The sequence below is a fragment of the Drosophila busckii genome, chromosome 2L (assembly GCF_011750605.1).
Source record: "Drosophila busckii strain San Diego stock center, stock number 13000-0081.31 chromosome 2L, ASM1175060v1, whole genome shotgun sequence".
Classification (NCBI taxonomy): domain Eukaryota; kingdom Metazoa; phylum Arthropoda; class Insecta; order Diptera; family Drosophilidae; genus Drosophila; species Drosophila busckii.
Window position 1 is genome coordinate 7,802,218 of NC_046604.1, and position 21,685 is coordinate 7,823,902.

A 21,685-nucleotide genomic window follows, 5' to 3' on the forward strand; every position below is an offset into this window, starting at 1 on the left:
TACTACTGTATTTTGCTTAAGAATGTAAGTGCGTGTACAGTTGTTGCTGAGAAGATTTATCATTACTCTGCTATTTACTTAGCTCTTATCAGTGTCGATCTGTGTTCCTCTTAGCATGGATCAGCTATAAGAAACTTAGACATTTCGCTGTCAGTAGTGGCGTTGTAAGGTTGATAGAGCTTTGTGTAATTTGTTTGTTTTTTCCTGTCTTGAAATAATGTCCAGAAACGAAGATACACCGATTGTCACGTAAGTTATGATAAAAGTCAACAATTTGTGCAAATTCCTTGAAACGCAAAGAAATCCCAAACAAAATTAACATAAAGAGCAGCCACGAGACAGAGTCGCCAAATGAGCTGGTGATTTGTTAAATAGGCGTGAAGCTTGCGGGCCGCGTGGGAGCTTTGACAACTGTCACACGGCACAGGAGTAAAAGAGATAGCGTTATATAAGAAAAGGTGCGAAAAGGCCTCGAAACTTGGTTGCGGGCTCTTGGGGAAGGAGCTTAAAGTAAAGTAGCTACATATTTTCGCCTTCCCAGTCTATTTGCAGCTCTATTTTTTTGCTTTAGTTTATTTGTGCTTTTTGTTGCAATTGCGTTGCAAACTTGCAGAGCAAGTAGTTTAGCTCCATTTGCACTTTTCGTAGTAAAAATTACGCGCCCCCCACCTACAACACACACACAGAAAACTTATCAACGGGCACATCTCACACACACACACACACATAAATGCGTTAACAGCGTAGCTGTCGCTTTGCCGTTGATGAGTGGGCGGCGTGTGTGGCAGCGGTGGCGTCTTTGAAGGCGTGGCATTAAGTAGTCGTCGTAGTTTGTGTTAAGTAACAAAACTTCAAATTGAATTTTTCGCTGCACTTTTCATTTTAGCACCTATCAAAAAAACCCTTTTTTATTTTTATTGTTTTCCAGCTGCTCATTACGGGCAGTTGCAAAAGAGAGAGAGAGAGAGAGAGAGAGAGAGAGAGAGAGAGAGAGAGAGTGAGAACAAAGAGTAAGAAGTGAGGTGCGCTTACATTGTGTGTGAGAGTGTGTTGGAAGCGCTGAACTTGGCAGCCGCAAATCGCTTTAATTCTCTTTAATGTTTGTAAAAGTTTTGCGCCTCTTATAATCTTGAAATTTTCCGCTTCAATTTAAGTTCATACAATTAATAGCGTAAATATATACAAAATAAGTTTCGAATGAGCTTACAATATTCTTTTGGAATTTTTGCAGACGAGGCAGCAACTATGGCACCACGCCCACACTGCCCAGAGGCGGCAACAATAACAATGGGGTTGGTACACCTTCTCAGATTTTCTGCCTGCATGGACGCTCCGACAACGTCGAAGTTGAACGTAAGTTTACAACATAGTGCACAAAGATGGGCAAATAGTAAGGTGAAGCGACGGGGCGGGCGAGGAGAGTAGTTGACAAACTGCGGCACTTTCGTGTCGCTTTCAATCAGTGCGCCCAGCAATTTGCATTCATTCATAAATTATCAAGAAAAACGCAGCAGCAAAAGCATTTTGCAGCAAACGTCAATGCAAATAACAAACAGCAGCAACAACAATAACAACAACAAGCACACACAAAAAACAACAAAATTAGTTTTTTTCATAGCACTATTTGTTCTGCTCTTTTTTGTTTCTCACAAGTTTAATTTTTTGTGTGTGCTTGCGCTTGTGTGCGCGCCGCGTTTGGAAATAGAATCGAACATTTTGCGCAATTTGTGTGTTATTACCGGTAATGCGCGCTAATTGGCAGACGACACGGAAATGGAAGTGAACGAAGCAGCAGCAGCAGCAACAGCTCATGTTTATCGACAAACGACGACGACAATGACGATGTCAAAGTCGCTGCCGCGTCTCGAGACAGTTCACCTGCCTGCCCACTATGGTGAGCGAAAGCAAACAAAATTTAACACTTTAACACTCCCGCGCTCTCGCTCCCCCTCTCGCTCTCCCACGCATTAAACGTTTTGCCATCAATCAGCTGCTGGTTTTCAACACTACGCAATTTTTTGGTGGACAACTGCTGCTGCAGCTGCTGCTGCGGCGTTGGCGCTGGCAGCTCTGCCACCAGGGAACATAATCAAAATTTATGCTTAGAGCCACTGCCAAATGCCATAAATTGCTCGAATGAACTCATAATTTACGTGTGACAACGCAGCCAAATAAATGAAAGCCTCATTTTTTGTGCAATGTATGTATGTATGTATGTATGCATATGTATGTGTGTAAATGTGGAGGCAGTCTGCAGTATCGATCAATTTTGCATTTTAATTTCCTCTTGCGATAACACTGACAACCGCAACAGCCTTTTGCCCGCCACTGCACTGATTCGATTTATTGGCAGACACGAAACGACCCTAAATGACATTACATCATGTCTAGACGTAGTTCCTCCAAATATCAGACATCAGCCAGCTAGCAGCCAATATGTTTTTGCCAAGTAACAATCTCAGCTCAGCTCAGCTCAAGTAACAAGCACTTGAGTAATGAGCGTTAGCAGCTGAGCAACGAGAACGCGTCGCATCCATAGCTAAGTGGAAGCTTTTTTATTTGGCGTGGGCGTTCAGCTGGCAGCAGTCACTCGTTAAGCGCGCAGCAGCTGGGACCATTTATAGCATTCAATTGAAATAGATTCATTCGCCAGCTATTGTTATCTATCAGGAGTTACATGATCGAATCATGTGCAATCGCCTCGTTCCAGCGCAGCGCGTTAAGCAAATGTGAAGGTGAAGTTATTTATGGAAAGGATCTAATATACCTATGTACATACAGTGAAACAAAAAATTATTGGCACAGAAAAAATCTACAACAGTCACTTTTTCATATCAAAATAGTTGTGTGCCAAAACTAATACCCTATAAATCATTTAGAAATACAATTGCAAATTTTTTGTTCTTCTCTTTAAATTCTCTCTTAAACATTTTCCTTCAAATTTAATCTATGGTACATACTATAAATCGAAATTACTATGAAAAATCCTAGTTTTATATGAAACAATATTTTAGAAATATTAGCTGAATATTAAAATGAAAGAAAAAAGAAATGAAAAATGAAAGATAATTGTTCTATTCCTTTTCCTTTTTACTATATTTTATTTAATGATTACTTTATTATGATTTTTAATATGATTATTTATATATTGATTATCCAATAAGCAAATGTGTCAATACTCACTGTATTTTCTAATTTGAGCAAGAGAACTCTTAAGCAAGCTTTTTAAATTGAACTTTAAGTTCATAAATGTTTTTACAAGACGAAACCATATTTATTTGTACATAATTACGACATTGTTTGGCGTGTGACCATTAATTATTTATAAGAAGTGCGCAATGACGGCTTGCAAAAGCCAGAACCAGCAGCAGACTCTGGGCTACAATGAATGCCAAGCAGGCCAGTCAGCCGCCTCAGACTCAGTCAACGTTGGCGTAGTTGGCGCTTCATGAAAAAATGTCCTTCTGTATGACGTGCCATGTTCGACGTTCCATTTTTAACGTGGTGCAAACAAACAAGGCAAGAGCAAGGCGACCAATTAAAGATGCAGATGGATCAGAGTTGTTTAAATTGCAAGTATGATGATTTTTATGCATCAGCTGGAGCAGCTCCAACAGCAGCAGCAGCAGCTGTTAGCTGAAGCGGCAAACTGTATGCTTGTGTGTGTGGTTAAGTGTGTGTGTGTGTGTGTGTGTGTGAGTCTAATAGGTGAAATGTTCAGCTGGCATTGGGAATACGTTACGTATACTTACGTCGATGCATCGCGAGCAGGTTGGCTGGGCCCAAGTGCTGGTTATGCACTGGAATTTAATTTCGCTACCGGGATTGCTGCTGCCATTGTGCCTAGGCAGTTGCTGAAGACTGTGAGGAGGACGATGATGACGACGATGTCCTTGTGCTGAATTCAAATGAAGAAACCGCGCAACGAGCGAAGCAAGCATATGTATGGTATATGCGCATGAAAGTAAACTCCTGGACCCCGCTGCCGCTGAACAAAGGAAAACTGCAAAGCAGGAGCAGGAGCAGCAACACAGCATAGGTAGTAGTCGTAGTGGTGTGGCATTGGAGCTGGTGCAAAGAGTGCAAAAGAAAATGCAGCGGAAATGACAAAGCATGAAATACGGCTGCGACAAATGCAATAAAGTATTTAATAGACTGCTCCTAGCCAACGGCCAACGGGCCAACGAGCCTGTCACTGACACCACTACTACTACTTCTACTACTACAACTACCACCGCCCATCATATAACTACAACACAAGGCACCCATGTCCCGCTCACATATGCACAATGACAAAGTCAGTGAGCTTGCTGGGCGCGAGAAGCCGAAGCCCAAGCCCAAGCCCAAGCCCAAGCCCAAGCCCAAGCCCAAGCGCAAGCTCCAGCCCCAGCCCGGGCGAGGCGAAGCGACCAAGCCAAACAGCGTTGGTGGTCATTATTCACGTACCATGTTAAATAAATTTAAATGCCTGTTTTGTAAATATGTAAACGGTATAACAGATGGCAAGAAAGATGCGCCAAAAAAGAAAAAAGTAAATACAAAAAAAGTTCCATATAGCATATAGCTCCAGCAAGGAGAAGAGAGGAATGACTGGAATGGAGCTGCTGCATTCAGTGTCCCTAGGGTTAAACCATGCATCGCTTTTGCCACGTTGTTGTTGTTCAACGTAATATATATTTTTGCAGAAAATTTAACAAATATACTAGGGAATTGCAGTTGGGTTTAGAGCTTAACAGTGTACTGCATTTTTTTTTTTCAAAAAAAACTTAACTTTTGCTTTAATTAGCAATACAATACATTTTACAATTTGCATGTAATTTGATTTAAAATCGGGGGTTGTAAATAAGAGTTATGAGCTCGAATCCTGTAACAGGATAAACTTTTATTTCCCTATTTTATTTAAAATCAATTAATTAATTCAATTCGTTTATTTTCAGTAATTGAATAAGAATTTAAATAAATTATATATTATCGGGTTTGTGCATTATTTAATATCGCTGTAATACCTTCCTAATGATAAGTGTCCTTACAAGACACAAAAATTTTCTCAAATAATTGATTCGTTTAATTTTTAAAATTTACACTTTTTTTTAAATTAATTTCGTTAGTGTCTTGATTTTGAAGTAGAATATATCGCTTAACACTCGAACTTGCCTAATTACGAAAAATTGCGAAACTTTTAAAGCTACCCACGCTAGTTATCATAGGCGTAGCCAGATTTTGTTAACGCTTTTAATCAAGAGAGTGTTTTGACTAAACGTTTTTTTGTCTTCGTAAATTCAAATGTAAAATGTTAAAATATATTGCCGCCGATCCTAGCATAAGCTAGCATAGCATTTCCTTTGAAATTTATGTAGTATTAGTAGTCAAGTGTAAGCTTAATACAGTCTAAGCGCACGTGTGGTCATTCGATTGAGTTAAAGACATTGGATTTTCACATTTCAGATGATTTTTATATATTCTATTCTTGCTGTGAACCATTTAGTCTGTAAAATTTGAGGCTACAGTGGCTAACATAATTATTATATTATAATAATGCTTTATTGTATTTGTTTTTCTTAAGCTATTAAATTTTTGTGTTGGAAAATCCAAAGTAAAAGTACTTAACCAATTTATGAATTAAGCATTTTCTAAAAATATTAGACGCTTATAATTTTACTTAAGTTTAAATAAAACGTATGAGTTTGAATTGAAATAATGAAATAATTGATGAAAGTTCAATTAAAGTCATTAAAGTCAGCTTGCTTGCCTACGATATCGCCTTTAACTAGTCTGTCAATATTATCTAAATGCTTGAAATGTGCTTCTAAAATCTACCTTTGAATCTTTCATTACAGTTCGGGACCATTGCCATCGGGCGCGCAGCGAGGGCGTGGATCTGAAGGCGCGACGTAAGCTGATCATTGCCAGCATTTTATGTTTGGTGTTCATGATAGCGGAGATTGTGGGTGAGTGTTTGGTGCTTAGAGAGAAGACCCTTTTTTTTCGCTTCGTTGAGCATTTTGGTTTCTTTTTGTGTGTTTGGCCTTTGTTGTTGCATTTGCATTTGCTGTTTGCTGTTTGCTTCTTAGCATTTGACGTTATTACTTTGATTTTTTTTGCTGCTACAAATTCCCCAACTAATTTCGCTCACCTCTGAGAAGTTGAAAGCATGAAAGAAAAAAAAAACGAAGAAAGGTGGTGGCGTTAAGGGTGAAAATGTCAGTCAAACAAAGTGTGCAAAAAGGACGGCATAAGACGACGATGGGGTGATTAAAAACTGAGCACCGGAAGTGCAACAATATGGCAACCGGAAGAGCTTACTGTCTGTCTGTCTGTCTGTGCGTGTGTCGTTGTGGCAATGAAAGCGACCTGCCCCTCCGCCAATCCGCCTGCATTCTTTTATGGAGTGAGATTGTTATACAATAAACATTTAATTTTCAAGTGCCACTGCCCGTGCTCCATTGTCGTTGTCCTTCTCGTTGTCCTTGTCGTCCCCATTGTCGACTGTTGGCTGTTAATCGCTTTGCAATTACCTACAATGTCCCCATCGGCTGGCGCAATTCACCATTATACCCAGGGAGCTCTCTACTCCATGGTGCTTTTAAGCCTTCTATCGCTTTGCCTGCGCTCCACTGCGGTGCCTTCAAATCGAAATTGTTGACTGTCTGTGTACACTAAAGGCGGCTCCGCCTCTTTGCTGTTTTGTTAGTGCTCGACGTTCACTGAAATAGGGCGTTGGGCACTGGGATTGGGATTGGGATTGGTATTGGGATTGGGATTGAAACCCATTGTCCAGTGTCCAGTTAGTCCTGGCACACTATGCCAACAGATTGTTAGTTAATTCTTTTTTCTTCTTCTTTTTCATTTTGTGTGCATTTATTTACTTTACTCTGGGTATCCGACAGGTGGCGTTCTATCGAACAGCTTGGCCATTGCAACAGATGCCGCACACTTGCTTACGGACTTTGCCAGTTTTATGATCTCCCTGTTTGCCATCTGGATAGCCGGACGTCCATCCACGCAACGGTAAGTACAAAGACGAGACGATGACATAGTCGGGCTTGCTTAGAGTTAGAGCCTCGGACTCTGACTCAGAGAGTGTGAGTGGGAGTTGGACTCCAGTGTGAGCTGTGTGAATGTTTGGGGGAAATCAATAAAAACGTAAACTTCTTATTCCTTTTTGCTGCTGCTGCTGCTGCTGCTGCTTCTCAAACTACTTTTTTGAGACACTGTGCTCAAATATGGTGAGCTTCCCATGCGGAACGAAGACTTTTGAGACCTTTGCGCTATAAAGTTGAAACAGTTTGCAAATGAACTAACCCAAGTGCAGCTGCTTAGTTATGCTAAGTAAGCTGCCAATTAACGGCTTGTTAATAGATATATAAACATAAAAAGTTGTTGTAGATTTAATGCTTGAATTGTTTCTATATGCATTATGTCTGCTTTATTGTATTTACCTCTTTGGTTTATATTAACATTGATGTAATTTAAATTATATATATTTGTTTTGTTCTCAAAACTTAATTTTATAAAAAATGTCAAAGTGTATAAAATGACTTTTGTTTTCAGTATAAGTTGAGAATGCACTTGATTTAATTTTAGTTTTTGAAATGTGCTATATTAGAAAAAATGTTTGATCACTTTTATCTTGAGAGGTTTTTGTTAGATAGTGAATATTTCCTTCTTTTTATTATTTATATTGTATGCACATATATTTTTTTTAATATTATTAACCAGAGATTATTCATATTTTCTTATCGACGTGAATTTATTTAAAATATATTTTAGCAAACAACGTTTATAAATGAATACTTTATCTTTAGCTAAACTTATTTTGCATATTTAAGAGTATTCAAGCAGTACTTGGATTTGGGATAATTTGAGAAATTTCTTTGGCATCATTTCTGCCGCTCGGCTGGTTACGACTGCTGCAGCGTTACCCTCTGCTCTGCCACACCTCTGGAAGCAGCTACAGCTCCAACAGCTACAGCAACTGCCTTCGTCTAATTAGGCGAAAAGCCTGTTTCCAAATTTTCACTGTTGCCGCCTGCTGCTGCTCCCGCTGCTGCTGTTGCTGTTTGTACTTTTGTGCTTCTACTTGTGTTGCGTACATTTGGCCGTTGCACATTTTTCAATTGGTCTTTGGGAACTGGCACTGCTACATTCTACTGGTGCCAAGTCGTACCGGTGGGGAGTGGGGAGTTGGGTGCGGGGGGAATGCTAACTCAAACCGAAAAGCAGACCCATCGAGTGGGTGCTTTGCATCCATCTTGTTCTTGTGCTCATTCCTTTCGGTATTGTCGGCTGGGTAGGAGCAGCAGCAGCAGCAGCAGCAGCACGTTCTGCTCATTCATGCAAAAATCTCACTCACTCGACGACTCGACTGCAGCCACAAAGTGAATAATGAAAAACTTTTGCAATTTCAAGCGTGTTGCATGGTAATTTTGTAAATTTTCTGCCGCTGCCTCCGACTTTATGCTGTTGTTGCTGTTGCTGCCTGGTTTCGAGCATGCAGTGTTGCAACACATACATTCTCTCTCCCTCTCTCGCTCCTGCTCCTGGCCGCACCCTGCGGTTCACAGCCTTGCAATTGCCGCCGCTGCTGCCGCTGCCGTTGCCAAGTTGACAAGCCTAATTTATCAAAACAAAACACATTTGCACAATTGCAAAGGCAAACGCAGAAACGCAAAACACAAACGAACACTAAACATTGCACACTGGTGCATCACTTGATGATAAACTAAGGAAACTTTAAATTGAAGGTTAAGGTGAGCACAGACAATTTGCGTCAGAAGCAGTTTGATTAAATTTACTGCTGCATTTGTAATAATTTAAATCATTTTGCGCTCTTGTTTTATTACTTTGCTTTATATAAAAATATATATAAAAAATACTGCCAAGCAATTTTAAATTAACCTCTAACTAACCCAAAATTAGTTTCGAGCTATATACTGGAAAAAATTTTAATTCTGAGGTGCAAAGCTACTTTTTAGAGCAATTGGCCCTTAAAGAACTCAAAAGCCTTCAATCAACTTCAGTCCTCAATGAGCACTTAGTTCTTCATGACCTTAGTTGACATTAAACTATTTTAAAACATTACCGATAACTCTTGCGTTAATTTCTATTCGAATTATTATATATTAAAATTATATCTTATATATGTATATATAAATAAGAATATTTTCAAGCAGCGCCTGGAACCAAATTGAAGACTATTATTTTATTCGAAAAGACAACAGTACGAACTAAATTCTTCAGTGATTATTATTATCACAAATTATAAAAATACAAATACAACAGCAAAATAGGTTAAGGATCATTTTATTAGCTCTTTCTCTTTCCCCCTAAGTTAGTATTCCAATAAATGAAATCTCACAAATTTCTGCTGCTTTTCTGATTTGGTTTAAAAGACTTTCGATAAATATATAGAGATTTCTATTTTTGTTTATTTTATTTTCCCATGCCGAATTATGCGTTTTAGATTTTAAAAAGAATTCAAGTACATTTTTGCAATATTTATGAACAACCTAATACTTGATAGAATTATGTAAAATATTTGGAGTGCCACAGAATTTGAAATCAATATCAAGCCAATCCGAAATCATCTTCGAGCTAGTTTCAGACAACACATATTCCGCTTTTGTGGATATATTGAAACATTTTATGAATGGTTGTAATTCCAATAATTCCTTTATTATTTGGTTTGAGAGAAATCTCTAGACTAGAATTTCTACTGATTTTACCCCTGTACCCCTGTACCCCTGTATATGTTGTATCTGTTGTTGCGCTCTTAGAACCGTTTTTTTTATCTGGTATGCACTTATGTTTTTGGTGCGCTTGTAAGCGAGTTCTTCTAATTACGAGCATGTAATGCCCAATGTGCTAACAGTGGCTCCAAACGCTGGCGACGCGCACCTAGCAGCAGCAGCAGCAGGCGTCGCGACGCGTCCTTAGCTCCTCTTGCAGTGCAAATGCAAAAGCACTGGCAATGTATAAACTGAGACTGGGATGAGGCAGGCAACCGGCAGAGCAGAGCGGAGCAGAGGCAGTCGGTCATTAAGCAAATGGCTGCACTTGGAGCTAGCTCGCAATTCAAGCTGCAAGGGTTTCACTATAAAATGCACACATACATACAAACATACGCGTGCGACATACATCTGACACAATCTGTTGTTGTTGCTAATGTTGGGGCAATGGGCTCCTTGCAACGTGTGGCAAGAGTGCGACGGATGTTTGCTGGAAATTAAATTGTATTATTATGGCGAGACATTCGTTGGCAGCATTTTGTTTTAGTTTTGCTGCCGGTGTTGCATTAGTTAGCAAGCTGCCACACACAACGCGAGAAAGAGAGAGAGCGAGAGAGTGAGAGAGGGAGAGCGCAAGAGACGCACGGATAGGCAAAAATTGTTGGCATTACTATTATTTCAATTTTAAAACGAGGCGCAGTGCCCTCCCCCCCACTCTTTGGACGTTGCTTTAATTGAACGAGCGCCGTTCGCGTCCAGGTGTTGACTTTGACCCCTCTAACTAAAATAACACAAACAAAACAACAACAAAAAAACAGAAAATTTAGAAATAAGCCAGCGAAACGTACATGCAAAACGCTCATTACATTAGGGACTGCCGACTGGACTGCGAACTTGCCGCACCTCTTGCCCCAACCGAAAAAAGAAACACACTCAAATTAAAATGACATTTGACATAAATTTCTGGGAAGGGCCGCGTTTATCAACTTATGTTAATTTTACGCTGCCTATCACCAGCAGGCGCTCAACACCCATAGTCATGGTAATCGCTTTATCATCTGATTTAATATTATGTCCACTCTCCCAAAGGCCAATGAAATTTGCGTTTTTTTAATAAAGTGTACAGTGTTTGTTTTTGTTATTAAATTTAATACCTAAACTAAGGCCTAGGGCAGTGCATTTATTTTGAAATATATTTTATAAAGCTACAGATTGAAGTTCTTTAATTTGTTGTAATATTAGAAAAGTATTAATTTTTCCAAAAACTATTTGCTATTTCTATTTTATAACTTTTATTAGTTACAGTGCTTTAAAATTATATGCATACAATATATTTAATTATTTTCAAATAGGGGAGTTTGAATTTAGGGCAAACCTGCGCATGATTTAAAAGTAATTAAAAGCCTACTGATTATTAGAATAAAATAGATTAGATTAAAATTAAATGACAATAATTTATAGCAGGCTTATTTGTAATTTGCAACATCAATTTATCCAAAAGGTTAAATTAGTCGCCTTGGATATTTCAGTAGCAGCCCTTATGGGACAAAGAAAATGTAGCTCTAACTCTCTCCTTAAATTTAATCGCATATTAATAAATAAATTCAATCGATCGATTGAATTACCTTATATCCTTAGAGCGAGCTCGAGTTCAAGGACTAGTTTCTTTAATATTATTTGGGTAATAATGAATTAGAGTGAATTGGAAATTAGACATGAATTGATCTAGTCCCCCTTATATCAAAACATTCATTATTTTTAAAGGTATAATAACAAAGAAAATATGTTTAGTAAATTTTAATAATCATAGCATAGTTGCATAATTTTGCTTATTTTGATTTTATTTATATTTTTTAATGTATCAAAATTTTATTAAATTAATTTATTCTCTTATGCTTAGCTTATCCAGTAGCGTACTTATTTAATATAATTACATTTAAATTTATTGCTCTTCTATAAAAAATAAATTTATTTTTCTTGCGCCCACACTGAACTCTCACACTATCTATCTGTCTCTTTCTATCTATCTAACTTACTCTCATTGCACAAGTGAACGAACGCTGATAAATTGATATCTTTGATACTTTTTTGACAGCATGTCCTTTGGCTGGTATCGGGCGGAAGTGATTGGCGCCATGGCTTCCGTCTTTATGATCTGGGTCATAACTGGCATATTGGTCTGGCTGGCGGTTGAACGTCTCATTACTGGTGACTATGAGGTGGACGCAAGGATCATGCTGATCACATCGGGCCTGGCAATTTTGGTGAATGTCATGTAAGTAGCGAACCTCGAACCCCAGCTAGCAGCTACTGCTGCAGCTGTCTAACTGTCTTGGTAACCAGGCGCGGCTTGGCCGGAGTGCCAGCCATGCTAGCTTGTCTATTTGTCTGTCCGCTTGGCAAGTTAGTGCCAGGCGTTTCCCTTGGGCAGTTTTCCAATTGCAATTGCCGCAATCAACTTGTCTGGCCATGGGAAGGGGGGAAATGGGTCAACACTGCAATTGTCCTGGCATGCAACTGCCGCTTCCCCTCCCTCACTCCACAGTACCCACCAGTACCAGTTGTTGCGGTAACTTTCTCCACATTTTAGCGACAACTTTTTCCACAAGTTTAGGAATTTTTTTTTACTTTTTTATTTGCGTCAACAAAAGGCAAAAGCGATGCCAACTACAAAAACTGCAACTGCGAGCGCATTCGCATTCGCCGAGCGATGATTTTGCTTGTGTTTGTGTTGGCCAGCCCCAAAGGTGATGGCTTGTTCTCTTTCCTCCCAGCAGAGCATAATAACTTAAAGATGTGATTTACCATGCATAAAAGTTGAACCTGATTCAATCGACAGCGATTACACTTGCTACCCTTTTGCCCACTCAACTCGAGATCGAGCTCGAGCTCGAGCTCAAGCACGAGCCTGAGCACTGGCAACTTACTTTGTTTATTGGTACTTGGAGAAACTCAAATGTTTTCAAATGCTGCATAAAATTTTATTGTTTTTCAAAGGAAAAAATAAAGGAGCTTAAGCTTCAGATTTTAAGTAAGGCTAAGGCTTGAAATTAACTAGAATGCGTGCTAGCTAATCGAGCCATCTATAAATATAGTAAGCACTCAAAATTTATTGAGCATTATAATGCATAATTTATAAATAATTTTTTTTTTTAGAATATTTCTTTGGCAGAGTAATTGACATTCGTTGTTAGTTGTTTGGGCGAATCGTTTAGTTTGCTTTGTTTTGATTGCGTCGAGTGCAGCACCTGCAACTGTAGCAACACACAAAAACACACACACATGTATTAGCACACACACACGCACACTAGCAAGTTCCTTCTGTTGTTGCTCGTTCATGTGGCTGGCGAAGCATAGTTTTTGGCGCATAAATCGAACCGTTTCAATGCTTACACACACACACACACACACACGCGCGACAGCTTGCATATGTGTGTGTGTGTGTGTGTGAGTGTCCTAGACGACCTGCTCTACGAGGCTTTTGTGTATGCTTGCTGTTGTTGTTGTTATTGCTAGTAGCGCAAATTTTCCAGTTGACGTTGGCATTTTCAGTGTTTGCCACTTGAATTGTTTGATTACGTGAATTGATTGTGAAAAACGTGCAGCGGCAGCAGCAGCAGCAGCAACTTTTGAGGGCTTCCAGCATGCATGCCATGCCCACCCCTTAAAGAGGGGAACGAGTGGGGGGTCGGTCATCTTGTGCCATCAAAAGAAAGTCAAGTCAACACGAGGCAACGTGTTCGGCTGCACGTCGAACAACGAAATTAAATGGTAACCTTTTACCGTTATGCGCGGGTAGCTGCTCAACAAAAAAAATATATATCTTATACATAGGTGTATATATTATAAGCGTTGCGTTTTTTTACGCTAATAGTGCATATAGAGCTTTTTAGCAAGCTGCAGTTTAGTTTTGCCCAGTTTTTTAGTTAAATTAGCAAAAACCATGAAAGCCGTTCGTTAGAGCTTTTGTTGCCACACCAAGTGGCAACTACAAGTGGCTGCGACGGAGACTCTACCTCGTTAAAAACAACCATTAGTAACACACGCACACACACACACACACACACATGCATACACATTGTTAGAGCAGTGTGTGGCTATTCAGGTAAATGGCAGTTGGAACATTAGCGAAACGCAGTTGAAATATGAGAATGATGAGTTGACTGCGGCATGGCTTGGAGGGGGGATGTTGAGCGTTGAAATTCAAGCGCACTTTGCACTGTCAGAGTTTTGCAGCTCAATTCGCTTTAATGGATTAAGCCTTGACAGCTTTAAGTTTGATTTATTAATAATTCATTAAAGTGTAATTGAGAATTTTCCGTTAGGTTTAGAAATTCAGTTTTGCCGAATTGAAATTCAAATGTAAATATTTTTGTGCCTGAAATGTTACACCTTGCAGCATTTGTGGCATTTCTAATGTTGGCGCTTTAGTTTAATTACGCATACGCCACGTTGCACACGCATTTACAGCAGCTTAAAGCCAGTCGTGCATTTAACTAATCAAATATCAAACTACAAATATTCTAATTGTAAACTAAACAAGCAGCAGCTTTGCTTTAATTAAACTAAATAAACTAAATGCTTTATTTTGAAACAATGCATAATTTTCTCAGCTCCTGCTTGTCTCGCTTGTTCTCTTTTTACGCTGCAACAATCAACTTGTCTGCGCTTTTATTTAAAAACTTTATCATTGGCATTAAAGTCGTGGCGCAAAGTTTGTTTTTAACTGCAAAACGTTTTGCAGCAATTTAAACTTATGAGTCAATTTGAACTCAATTGATGAGCAATTTACTTATTTAAATTAATTATTGTCTGCGAAGCTGAGCAGAGTTTGCTGCCTTCATGATATTGAATGTTTGCCATTTTGGGTAAGTAAGTAGCGAATTTATCGACCTATTCTTAGTCTAAAGCGTACGTACAGTACGTCACAAATAAATAACAACACTCGGTGGTAAAACGCGCATTAAGAGCTGAGTAATAAACGTGCTGGTGGGCAATGTCGTGTCGCCATCGTCGCGTCCAATGGGGCGACAGCTTAACGAGCTGCTCAGCCGGGCTGACATGCCCCCAACAACAACAGCATGTGGCGTGGCAAGCGAGGTGTGAGCGTGTGTGTGAGGCAAGCAGCAAAGATATGCGCTAATATTTATGTTCCTGTCAATTAAATCAGGACATGTTGCCAGTTGCTGCTGCTGCTGCTGCTGTTGCCAGGAGCTGTTGGTGTTGCTAGTTGCTGCTTGCAGGTCCATGTGCCGTCGCTTTGGTCGTGTCGCTGGCGTTGTCATGGCGGCTGCTGCTGCTGCTGCTGCTGCTGCTGCTGTTACTGTCGTTTGTTGGCCACTAACGAGGCGAGTAAAGATGCCGCAAAATCAAGGGAAATGCTTCATTGCGCGCTACAAATTACAGCGACGCAGTTGGAACAACAATGGGGCGCCAAATGTGTTGCGCTGGAATTCTGAAACAAACCAGCCAGTCAGCTACCATTGGCATTTTTTGAGCTCGAGGATACAGGACTCAATGTGGAGAGCGTACGCAGCAGTCAAGTCTCGTGGCCCGTGGCCCGTGGTCTGGCCAAATGCCTTGGCAATCGGATGTTCAAAGTCAAAAAGCGTATGTGCTCGGCATTGAATCCTGCAATCCACACAAGCCATAGAGCCGCAGAGCCTTGGCGCTGTTATGCTGACCGCGTGACGTCGTCTGGCAGTTATAGTTAGAGGGGAGTCGGAGTCGGGGGTATGGCCTGCCCCGTACAATTTATTTAGTGCCCATCAACGCGTCGCCTCGTACGCTCGCTCGTGTTGCGCCAACTGAGCGCGTTCTCTGCTTTTATTTTTATTTTCCTTTTTTTGACAAATTATGGCGCAACGAGTAGCGAGTCACAGTAGCAAAGCAAGCGCGCGCCACTCTGCTAGTCTTAGAAATTGAAAATGAAATTGACTTGTCAGGCTAACAAGCTCTGGGCTTGTTGCCGCTGTCTCAAGTGGCATGCGGAGTCCTACATAGGACCTTCTCGCATAGGAAAGGAAAGTGCAATGCCAAAGGGCAAACGTATCAAATCATTCGTGAAAGCGCACATTTTTTATAAAAGACAACAGACTTGCAACTAGTTGGGGCTGCGACGGTAACAGCATCGAAAATAAACAAACAGAATTTTGCAAAAATATGTCGAGTCCAGCGAAAATAAAGATTTATTAACAGATACGAAATAATATCCTCGGGCAGATTTAATCTTGTCTGAATTTCGAATCACCAGACTCTGTAGGAAAATGCAAACGGAATATAGAACAAAATTTAATCTAATCTGAATTTCGAATCAATAAACTCTGCAGGAAAATGGAAAGGGTACTAGGATGTAGTAGATTTAGCCCTGTGCGGCTGTATGAACTGCTAGATCTCAGTAACTACTTGTATATAGTACAAAGTAAACACATAAAACAAAATTTGTAGATCTGTATACTACGTAGAGGCGAAAAATAAGATGCCAATGTAGATATTTTTTGTTTGATAAGCAAATTTTAGTTCGACAAACCATTCTGCTAGTACAACACTTTTATTATATATTCAGATTCACTTATATTTATTTGATGTTCTTTCTAATTTAGTTCTTGTTTACTTTTCATAAATATTATTGAAGCAAAATAAATATCTTGCTCTTTTTTGGAAGTAAATAAATAATTTGTCGACTCATGCATTTGATAAATGTAAAGTGCATTTAAAGTTGGCAGGTTTTTGAAATACCGAATCCACCCAGAGTCTACTCTGAACATATTCCACATCCTGGCTATCAGTGAGGACGCTGTGCAGGAAGCTGCTGCACACATCCTACATAAACGCAAACATGGTCAGAATGGCTGACAGAATTCTTTTTGTGTGTTTGCACAAACTGAAGGCTTTTCAGCTATTTAAGTTTTGTATTCACTTTCAATCCCAATAGTCGTTTGTTTTGATTGCCAGCTAGTTGTATTCGAATACGTATACGTATTCGCATTGGGTCAACAGTGACGTCACTTCAATTAGCCGCAAATTGACATGGTAGTGGCATCAGCCATGTTGTCCGCACTGTCCGCACTGTCCGCACTGTCCGCAATACACTTTATACACACGCAGACACAGACACATGCACACATAAATATTTTTGCTTTTGTGTGTGTGTGTGTGTGTGTGTGTGTGTGGCATTTTGCCTGTGCGTAATTTATGCCAGTTTATTTATTGATGCCCGGGACCGAATTGCATTGTTTCCAAAAAGCCGGCTAAGTGCAGGCGAGCCGACAATGAGAACGACAACGACGACGTCGACCAGCGGACTGCTCCAAAGCTTCCTCCCCTTCCCCTCTCTCAAATAGAAAACCCATAAATCTGCAATGTCGGAGCATTTAAAATGAATAAAAAGTCAATGTGCCGAGCTATTAACTGCCTGATGCATGCCATGTGAGCTGGGACTGAGGGACTGGACTGACTGCATAACTGCAAACAGTGTTACGGATAAATCGGCTCTGGCTCTGGGTCTGGCTCTGGGTACGGGCTATATACTGCACTAGTCAACCGGTCGCCATTTTCGACAATACATTTGTATTTTGCATGCGGCGATGCATCCGGCGCCCACAGTAGCGGGTTTGTTTTTATTTCGGGACTGGGACCGGTCAAACGGACGAAACCGTTGGTTGAATGGGTGGTCGAGCGGCTCGCACACCTTCCGGTCGACAGCACACTAAACTCCAGCGAAGCTACAGTGGGCAAAAAACACACAATTTTGTAAAAATAAAAGTTTGAACAAATTATTTATATAATTTGTAATGAATACAAAACCTTTAGTCAAAGATTAAGCAATTTTTTTTGGTAGTTAATTGCTGTTTGACTAGGTGACTACTTTTAAAATATGTATTATATTTAAAGCAGTATTATATGTTAAAGTAGGCGACATATTTATTTTGACCAACATTTGGTGCAACGTTTCCTTTTGTATTTTTTTTAATTTCTCTGTAAAGAGAAAAAACTAACTAGGAAAAATAATTATTATCTTCAATTTGAATAAACACACTTTTTTAAATTCCTATTAATATTTTAAATATATTATTTAATATTTTCGCCTGGTATCTTCGATGACAAAGCTAACATGTCAGCTTTAATTAATTAAATTAAAAAAAGAAACGTTGTTTTTAAAATAAATATGTCGACCAGTGTACATAAAATATTTTTGTTCAAACATTTTTGCAGGTGGTATGAAATATATTGTATTATATTTTTGATTGATAGCGACTCTAATTGCTTTATGTCCCATTTGGTGGTCTTTTGAACTAGTTGGTGACACTGTGCTCAGCATGTTTGTGTGTTACTTTGACTGTGCGGCGGCGGCGGCTGCTGCTGCTGCTGCTGCTTCTTCTGCTGCTGGTGCATTAAAATGCTGAAATAAAATGCCAAACAATGCAGAAGCGTCGGCTGCATGCCCGAAAAAAGTTTTTATGCATTTATTTAATTTTTTTTTCGCTTATTGTGTTTGTTTTTGTTTTGCGGCCGGAGTCCCGTGGCCGTAGTGGATTGCTCTTCGCACATGTCGTGCGGCAGAGGTTGGGAGCGGGTTGGGGGTGGCGGGTATTTGTGTTGGCTGCATGGCTGGCAACATTTTCAAGTATATTAAATATTTGTGATAACGTTTTCAATTTCTCTTTGTCCATTTCCCCTGCAGCATGGGCGTACAGCTGCAGCACGGCCACTCGCATAGCTTGGGCGGTGGCGCAGGTGGGCATGGTCACAGCCACGGCGACGCCAAGAAGAAATCCAAGAAGCAAAAAAAACTTTCCACACATGCGAATGCCACCTCCACGCCCTGCTCCGCATCGCCAACGAAGCGCATTGAAGGCGGCGTTGCCTACGATCCAGAGGAGGCCGAACTGCCTGCCGGCGGACTGCCCAGTTTCTCGTATCAGAACGCCAAACTGGTGGATCCGAACCTGGATCTGGAAATTGCTGCTGTGCTGGCGGAAACAGCGCCCGGCACTCACCACCACGGCGGACAGGCCGGTCGGGAGGCGGTTAACATGAATGTACGTGCCGCGTTTATTCACGTAATTGGCGATGTTATCCAGAGCGTGGGCGTCTTTCTGGCTGCCCTGGTGATCTACTTTTGGCCCCAGTACGCCATCGTGGATCCCATATGCACCTTTATCTTTTCTATTATTGTTTTGTTTACAACGTTTACGATTATGAAGGATGCCTTGCTGGTGAGTAAACTGCATGTTAAATAATGTAAAATTATAATAGAAATTAAAAACGCGTAAGGAATCAAAGTGAAGCTGTATTGAAAATGTTTTAAATAATATATATTTCTTAAATATTTCTCAAGCTAGTATAAAATTAGTAAACACTTTTTGGTTAAGTTTTAAAATTAGATATTTTCTTATATATTTTTTTTATTCTTTAAGTCTGACTTTAATATAAATTACATTAAAAATTGTGGTCAATAATCTTATTACTGAATGATGAGAAGTGACAAATCAGGCTCGAGACAATTTATGCAGACACAATATATGCATATATTTATATAATAATCCCAATTAGTTGCAATTGCTGTAAATATTGATTGCAAATAATTTAACGTTTAACTGACTCTATAATTATTTTGTGTAACGTAATTTGAACCCTAAGATCTGATTATGAAATTTTATTTCCTAAAGGAAAATTAATAAATTTTAGAAAGCAGTTGGCTCTAGGGATATATACAAAGCATTTTGAGTGATTTTATGCAAATCTAAAATATCTAGTCTATATATATATCTGAAAGTAGTATAACTATATTACTCTGAACGTAAGCGCGAAAATGATTTTGCGACATAGTATTTTATATAAAAAATTGTGGAAATGATTATTCAGCCATAAAAAATTAAAAAACTGCTTATCAAAAAAGTTGAGCAGTTACATTTTAGGCACCATATATATTGAGCGCTAACAACCAGAGCTAACAGCATAAAAAATATGAACATTTTTCATAAAAAAATGGAAAGTTAGAAAAAAAAATTACAATACTTGTTTTGTCAAAATAAATGTGCCAACAGATTCGTAATATTGCTGATAAGTAAACCTTTTTTTTGCTATTTTATTTACTTTATATAGCACTAAGCTCTCTTTATGCGTTTGCCAAGCTACTCGGCATTAATTTATTGAGAAAGTAACTGACTAACAATTTGTTTTTTATTTTGGTTTTAGGTACTGATGGAGGGTACACCGAATTATATGCATTATGCGGAGGTGCTGCAGATATTCCAGCGCATTGAAGGCGTCGAGCGTGTTCACAATTTGCGCATCTGGGCACTGAGCATTAATAAAGTGGCGCTATCTGCGCATTTGGCCATTGGTGAGTAGCCCGGGGGAATCAACCGAATAACCAACGGGGAATATGGGAACGTGGTTGGGTGCCCGAAGTTCGGCCACCAACACAGTAGCCTACATGTGTACTTTATATGTATGTATGTGTGTGTGTGTGTGTGTGTGTGTGTGTGTGTGTGTGTTTGTGTGTTTGTGTTCTGCATGGTAATTATCCCAATGGATTTGGTGTTGTTATTTTTGTTGTTGTGCCTTTGCTGTTTCTGTTGGTGTCCGCTGGTTTAGGCGCATGGCTTCATGTTCCATGGCAAGCGCGCAATTAGCTTAATTATTTTTGAAATGGCTTTTTAAGCGTGGCCAATTTTGTCGACGTGGCCATCAATGTTATCAACGTTTCTTTGCTAATCGTTACCACTCTCTCTCTATCTCTCTCTCTCTCTGTTTACTTCTTCATTTGTACAGCTGCCAATGCGAATGCAAAGCAAATACTGGACACGGCCACCTCAGCGGTTCATCTGCGCTACAATTTCTTCGAGACGACCATTCAGATTGAGGACTATACCGCAACCATGGAGAACTGCCTGCAGTGCAGCGTGCCGGAGAAGTGAGCCCTCCATTTGGGAGCGAAAGGAGTTGCATTAAAAATCTTTAAATTTAAATTAAACACTTACATACCCAACTGAAATGTATCTGTATTTATGAGATAAGTTAATCCAATGTGGACGTGTGTGCAAACAAATGTGTCGACTGTCTCCTCGGACAGGCGCGATAGCATTTGCCAAATATAATTCCCGTCATATCACACAATGTTAACATTTTATCAAGTTTTTATTTGCTGGCACAGTGGGCTCTATTAGAAAAAGGATAACAGCCGTTTTTAATTATTTGAAAGTGATGTAAATGTTGTCAAAAAAAACTTGGCAACAAAATGAAATATTTTTAGCTCTTCGAAATTCTCGCATTACATTTTGCAATTTGTCTGCCACACAGCAAACAAATTCAATTCTTTATCTCTATTTTATCTATACTAGTTTAAAGCCTAATGCCAGCAGAGCACACTGTGCTCATATTTTTCATCAGCGGCGATGCATTTGGCGATATGCAAACACGCATAAAAGTTATTAAGCCGCCGGTAGCGTTGCACAAAAATTGCATCAGCCAGCCAGCCAGCCAGCGAGCCAGCCAGCCAGTCAGCCAGCGGAGTCAGTGTCCCGAAAGTCGAGGCCAGCAGCAACTCCCACTAATGCCAATTTATGGAGACTGCCAGGCTGCAGTAAGCTGGCCACAGCTCATCGTTAGCCATGCCCCCAGGCCCACCTAACCGCAGTTGGCTGCGAGCACGCTTCACCTGAGCATTGGGTGAATAGCCAACCATAAAAGCCCATGCATAATTTGACATGCGACCATTGCGTAAGCGACAGATGCCCACGCTGCTCGAGCTTTGTTGCTGTTGCTGCTGTTGTTGTTTTGGCTGGCGGCATTTAAATTATGTCTAAATTCGTGGCCAAACAAACAAGGCCAATTGAGGAGTTTACGTGGGCGACGAAACCTAATCGGCGCCAATTTGTTGACAGCTTTGTCTGCTTGCAGCGCTGCTCGAAGCGCAGCCAAACAACGCCACACACAAATCTTAGCCAGCA

General features: G+C 39.9%; 1 protein-coding gene across 2 annotated transcripts; it reads left to right on the plus strand.

The window, feature by feature from the left end:
• The first annotated feature begins 141 nt into the window (after positions 1 to 141).
• On the plus strand, positions 142 to 20,847 carry LOC108608114 (zinc transporter 2). Of its 2 annotated transcripts, XM_017999341.1 has the most exons (8): positions 142 to 249; positions 1,232 to 1,353; positions 5,838 to 5,948; positions 6,888 to 7,008; positions 11,824 to 12,003; positions 18,412 to 18,946; positions 19,929 to 20,076; positions 20,508 to 20,847. In XM_017999341.1, exons 1-8 carry the CDS (start codon positions 218 to 220, stop codon positions 20,651 to 20,653), a joined length of 1,395 nt encoding a protein of 464 aa, XP_017854830.1. In that variant the 5' UTR covers positions 142 to 217; the 3' UTR covers positions 20,654 to 20,847. The 2 variants fall into 2 exon arrangements, with proteins under 2 accessions (XP_017854830.1, XP_017854831.1); XM_017999342.2 differs by lacking the exons at positions 142 to 249; positions 1,232 to 1,353 and adding an exon at positions 1,625 to 1,894.
• The last annotated feature ends 838 nt before the right edge of the window (positions 20,848 to 21,685 follow it).